Below are 5,958 nucleotides of genomic sequence, written 5' to 3' on the forward strand. Positions count from 1 at the left end.
TTGTAAATAGTGCTGCTATGAACATTGGTGTGCATATATCTTCTCGTGTTGTGGCTCGTTTTTCTTGTGGGTAAATACCAAGTAGAGGAATTGCTGAATCATAAGGTATTTCTATTTTCAACCTTCTGAGGAAATGCCATATTAGCAGGCTAATTTTTAAGTTGATAATTTTGTATGGCCCTCAAATTATGTTATCATTTTGGCAGAAAAAAGATTTTCCATCCCTGATGTATGAGGACCTTGAGACTAGGAATAACTTGGGCAGTTTGATAAACTGTAATTATGCCAGTTAACTGGATAGTACCAAAAATATGCTACAAAGATAGGCAATGCTGAATCACACAAGATCTCCTAAGTATACTGTTGGAAGCTGCCTCAACTCAACAAGACTTGTTGTTGTTAAGTGCCGTAAAGTAGGTTCCAACTCATAGCAACCCTGTATAGGGTTTCTGAGGAGCAGCTGGTAAGCTTGAACCACTGACCTTCTAGTTCAAATGACGTTGCAGCCCAGCACATTAACCCAAAGCGCCACACCAGGACTTCTAATGACTTAGAACATGTATTTAAATTTGAAAAATTAAACAGTGTATAGTTTAAAATCATCTTAAGACCATTCACTCATATTCTCAACTTTAATTTGTATAACTTTTTTTTTCTTTTTTATTTAAAATTGTTTTCTTCTTGCCTTTTAAGACAAAATTTTATGCATCATACATAGATCAGAAAAACATACACAACTACGTTGACATGATTGTATTTGGAGTATGTGTATTTAACCAGAAACCAGTCTTGAATAGAGAAAAGCTCTGACAAAAATCAAGTATCATCAATACAATGTTGAAATATCAACTCTCAATAAAAAGGAAAAATTAATGTACAGCACAGTTTTCTGGATCACCCAGAAGACCCCATGTTACTCAGAAAAGTACAGACAACTGAACTTCATGGTCATCGTACCTCTAAGCAGGCATTCAAAGAAAACATAAAGGGTTTGATGTTGTTTTAGGTTTTCCTAGTGGTCCTGATCTTTTTCAATAATGGACACTGAGAGGGAGCACAAAAATGTGTATCACAAGTACCTTCTCTTATGAGGTATAAATAAAATATTGATGTATTTGAAAATGCCCAAGTGTTCAATAAAGATTTTAAATAAAATACCTAAAAGTCATGGATCTTAGGCTAATCATTTATTTATCTAAAGGATGAAGAAAACTGTCTACTTCTGTGATATGAACTGCAATCAGCTTTAAAATAATTGACAAATTAATCCCTTCACAGCACAGCAATTGTAAAGGTGTTAGTTTTAATTAAGCCTGTCTGATTGCCTTGTCTAATCAAGAATCAAGGTGGTATCTTTGATGGTTAAGGTCTACTGGGGCCATCCCTGACCTGCCAGCCATGTATGTTTTAATTATTGATTCCTCACATATCAGCCCTTTTCACAAAGGGACTTAAAGTTTGCAATATGTTAACATATAAGGGAAAGAGGAATAAATATTTTCCCCAGCATTTCTATCTGGATTTCTGAAAAATATTATTCTACATTTTTTTGTCCTAAAAAATATTAGCAGCTGATGACAGAGTCAAATGCACATTAGAATGCTATCTTATCTCTGCTATACCTCCCACACACTAGATTTTTCAAATGAACATTGTTAACATCTTGACAGGTCACAGTTATTTAGGTAATAGAAAACACATATGATTTCTTGATAATATATTTTAGAAGGAATCTCTGAGGGTGAATATAATACTCAGAAATCAGGGAAGTATACAGAAAAGGATACTTCCCACAAAACTCTTCCTGACACTTCTAAGAAGGCATAAGGCAAGGTCTCTGGTGTCACTATCAGTTGTCTGAAGCCTGCCAGTGAGCATGAGCAGCTGGGTGGTCTTGACTGTCCCGGTGCATGACAGCAGCTCTTCTTTGGTTGCAGGTCAATGAAGTGACGGTGGAACACCTGGTGCAGCAGTACCCCCACATCACCTTCAGCACCGTCCTGCAGGACTGCAAGAGGACCTTGGAGAGGGCCTACCAGATGGGCTGGACCCCCAACATGTCTGCTGCCTCCTCCTAACATTTCTGCCCACATGTGGGTCAACTCATCATTCAACAGGGCAGAGAGGAATTGTAGATTAGGAGTGGGTGATCTCTTGGAAAAGTTTTAACTGTCAGTGTGTACCCGAGTGTATATATTTGTGTCTTGTTTGCCTACTGCATAGCATAAACGCAATTGTTATTTGTTCCCAGGTGAGCTAGTTTGATTTTTTCCACCAAAATTAAAGAGTTTGAAAGCCACATCCTCCTAGCTTTATGTCTGAAGGCTTATTTCTCAAAAAATAGATATGTATATTTTTTAATATAGAGTCAAAAAAATGGATGCATTATTTGAAGCTTCTAATTACTGCCAGTTGGAGCTACCCCAAATAGAAGGCAGGCTTCTTTTTGAGGTGTCAAAACTGTGGACTTCTGGTTATGACCAGACACTGATGTTATAGTAATTGATAGTCTAGAAACCAGTACTTTTAAGAAATCCCAAGCACACACACAGGCAGGCACTTACACTCCCATGTTCATTCACATATCCACGTGCCTGCTCATACACACAGCAGGACAGTTTCTTTCTAGATCATTTCTTGACAGACGAGTCCTCTTCCAGGCCACTAAGGGAGCATTTTATCCAAAGTAACTATACCTACTCAGTGTATCCACATGTGCCCAACTTGCTATCTGGTGGGGGACTTAGAGACTAGAAAGAATAAAGCCTTTTAAAATTTTTTATATGGAGGTAACAATCTAAACTTCCCTGGCCAGCTCACAAAAATTAATTATTCATTATTCCACAGTGCGTTCTGTTGAATAGTAGACATTTTAGTTGGGTTTTACCTAATATTGTGTTACCTTTTATTTCATGGATTTCAAAAAAAAAAAAAAAACAAACTGGTCAGGATATGTTTTTAATGACATTTGGAGCTAATCATAGCATTATCTCATTGAAGCCACCGAAGTAATTAATGCTGTGCAGTTAGTTACAGAAAAACAACCCTGCACATCATTTAATTATTTTGTTAATTTTGGTAATTATGAAAGTATATTTTTGAGATTTGTAGGTAGTCAAGTTAGTAGAAGATTAATGAGTGAGATATAAGTATACAGTCTTTCTATTGATTTTGGGGTGTTTTTTTTTTTTTTGCTTTGGGTTTTAGAACAGGTTGTTCAGATACATGCATGTTATCATTTTTTAAGTAGTTCTTATGCTATGCAAAGAGCTATTACTGGCTAATGTATGAGATTACAAGAAAAAATAGAAAATCTGTTCATTTAAATTCTGTTTACACTTGTCAGAAATAAGCATTTCTTTGTTTAATTAAAGATTGCCAACCTTTCGTTAAGACAGTACCCATCAGCAAGTGAACATGTTTGATTTCACACATCTTTACAATTAATTCATAGTAGGGACTCAGGCTCCCATAACCTTTCCTGTGTCTACATTTATAGTCAGACAGCAGGAAGCCTTTTGAAACTAAAGAGCGATTATCTTTCACAGTAGAACTAGAAACAAAACCCTGCCTTGTGAATTTGCTGTGTATTCTTCCCTGATGTGGACATAACTGTTATTTGGTCTTTAACAGGTAAACTGAGGTTTGAGTTTCATTTTCTATAAATTCCCCCACCCCAAAAAATGTCACAAGCTATAAGAAAGATAGATTTACATTTGAATGCCATTCACTTATTTATAATGACTCCTTTTTTGTAAACAACTGTTTCCTTTGATTATGTCAACGTTTTTCTGATGTGGCAATTTTTGTTGTTGTTGTTTTTAATTTGAATCAGCTAAGAAAATGTAGTTAGTATGTATCAAGGTATTTTTCCCATAACTAAATATATTGTTAATTTAATTTGAATAGAATAAAATTTGTGTTAAAAAAAAAGCTATTTACATTAATAAACTCTATTTCTTCTTAGACATCAAACTGTATCATTTTCACAGTCACTTCCCCACCACTGAAAAAATCTTATTTCTCAATATTTTAACTGGTTTTTAATCCAAAACTAATTTATAAGACAATATGTATAGTAACAGTAGCTTGAGTGAATAAGCAAAACTTTAATTTTTATATATGTCACACTATATTTTAAATAGCTAAAGAAAAAAAAATGACAAAAGTTGGGAGAGCCATCTCTAATACAGATGGTGCCATTTCAGTTCAAAGTTGTAATGATCTTGGGAGTGTTACAGTTTGGTTGTCAAATGGTTTTGGAAGTGTATAATTGAGTTTTTTAAATGTTGCATTGTTTGAATCTAAAGTACGCACTATAACATGCTTTAGCTTTTGGGGGTAGGGTGGGGGGACTTGCACTTATTCTTTAAAATGTTGACTAATCCAGAAAGCCTGATGCAACCTATCCTGGAAAACTGCTTTGGTACATTTGTAGAAATCTGTAGAAATCTAATATCCAGCCTCACAGCATTAATCTCACAAAAACAACCAGAAGAAGCATCATCTTGAGTGACCCTGTGACCCTGTGATGGTTGTTGAATGTGTTCTCATTAGATGCTTTGAAGAGGCTTAAAATAATTTTTCTGGGCAATATAGTTTCTTTTTTTCTTTTTTTTGCTTGGGATGTCATAAATACACGTGAACACATTTAATGCAGGACTTTTCATCCTCTTCAAAATGTCAACAGTATTTTCAGAATAAAGACTATGAAATATATTGCTGTAGTGGAACATTCTGGTCCTTTGTCTTTAATGTCTTTTTGAGTGGATAAAGAAAATTCACCCGGTTTGTAGTTTCTATATTTCCGTGAATCTTTTGACCTTGCAATGGGTTGCAATAAAAGAGAAACAAAACACTGTGTCTTTCCTTTCATTTTAGAGACAATAAATGGCCTCCCTGGTGCTGGGTGAATGTGATGCGTGCAGTAGTTGGCGTCCTTGTGTGTTTTACTGTCAATTTTATGGAGGCTTCATGAACACCAAGTAGTAAATAGGACTGGGTTCAGGAGGCTCTAATTTGGCTAGTGATTGTTGAGATAAAATTCAAACCTCCAGGGTTTTTGTGACAAGTATATGGAAAGCTTAAAATCCCATTCCCTAAACAGTCATTTATTTACTTAGCCATTTATTGAATCATTAAAAAATAAATAAGTAAAAAAAATTATTGTGTAGCAACTATGTGATGGGCACTGGAGATTTAGAGATAGGTGAAATATACTCCAACCCTCAAGCTGCTCACAGCCTACTAAGGAGATATTCTTGAGAATTTGTAAGGCAAAGGCTTATGGTTGGTAGGATAATAGACATGGTTATGTTGTTGTTGTTGTTATGTGCCATGGAGTCGGTTCCGACTTTAGTGACCCTGTACAGGGTTTCTGAGGCTGTAAATCTTTGCGGGAACAGAACGCTTCATCTTTCTCCCGCAGAACAGCTGGTAGTTTTGAACTACTGACCTTGCGGTTCACAGCCCAATTCACAACCACTACGCTACCAGAGCTCCACACATATAGAGCAGAGCAGCAGCTATGGAAAGGGAGGCCTTCACAGAGTTTTTACTGGTGTTAAGAAGTAGTAAAAATTTGCCAAATGCTGGATAGAAAGTGAAGAACATCCTGGAAAAGGGGGGCGGGGAGGAATATATATATATATATATATATATGGAGTCCTGGTGGTTAATGCACCAGATTGCAATTTGAACTACAGGGTCTGTGGTTCAAGCTCACCAGTCGCTCCTTGGAAATCCTGTACAGGGTCGCTATGGGTCAGAACCAACTCGATGGCACTTAACAACTATATATATGTATATATATGCAGAGAGATGGGAAATTGAGACGGGATCATTGAGGTAACGGTATAGGAAGATAGTCCTAGTGGTACAGTGGTTAAACATTCAGCTGCTAACCCAAAGGTCATGTTTCAAACTCACCAGCTACTCAGTAGGAGAAAGATGTGGCAA

General features: G+C 36.2%; 1 protein-coding gene across 1 annotated transcript in view; it reads left to right on the top strand.

The window, feature by feature from the left end:
- The window catches only part of FBXL17 (F-box and leucine-rich repeat protein 17), a gene marked incomplete at its 5' end in the record, with an annotated part of 910,371 nt that extends 908,211 nt beyond the window's left edge, over positions 1 to 2,160 (top strand). Inside the window, one exon of the mRNA XM_006872263.1 lies at positions 1,938 to 2,160. Coding sequence (XP_006872325.1) covers positions 1,938 to 2,078 — 141 coding nt within the window. The remainder of the gene's footprint in view (positions 1 to 1,937) is intronic.
- Positions 2,161 to 5,958: the final 3,798 nt, after the last annotated feature.

The sequence above is a fragment of the Chrysochloris asiatica genome, unplaced genomic scaffold (genome assembly GCF_000296735.1).
Source record: "Chrysochloris asiatica unplaced genomic scaffold, ChrAsi1.0 scaffold00189, whole genome shotgun sequence".
NCBI lineage: Eukaryota > Metazoa > Chordata > Mammalia > Afrosoricida > Chrysochloridae > Chrysochloris > Chrysochloris asiatica.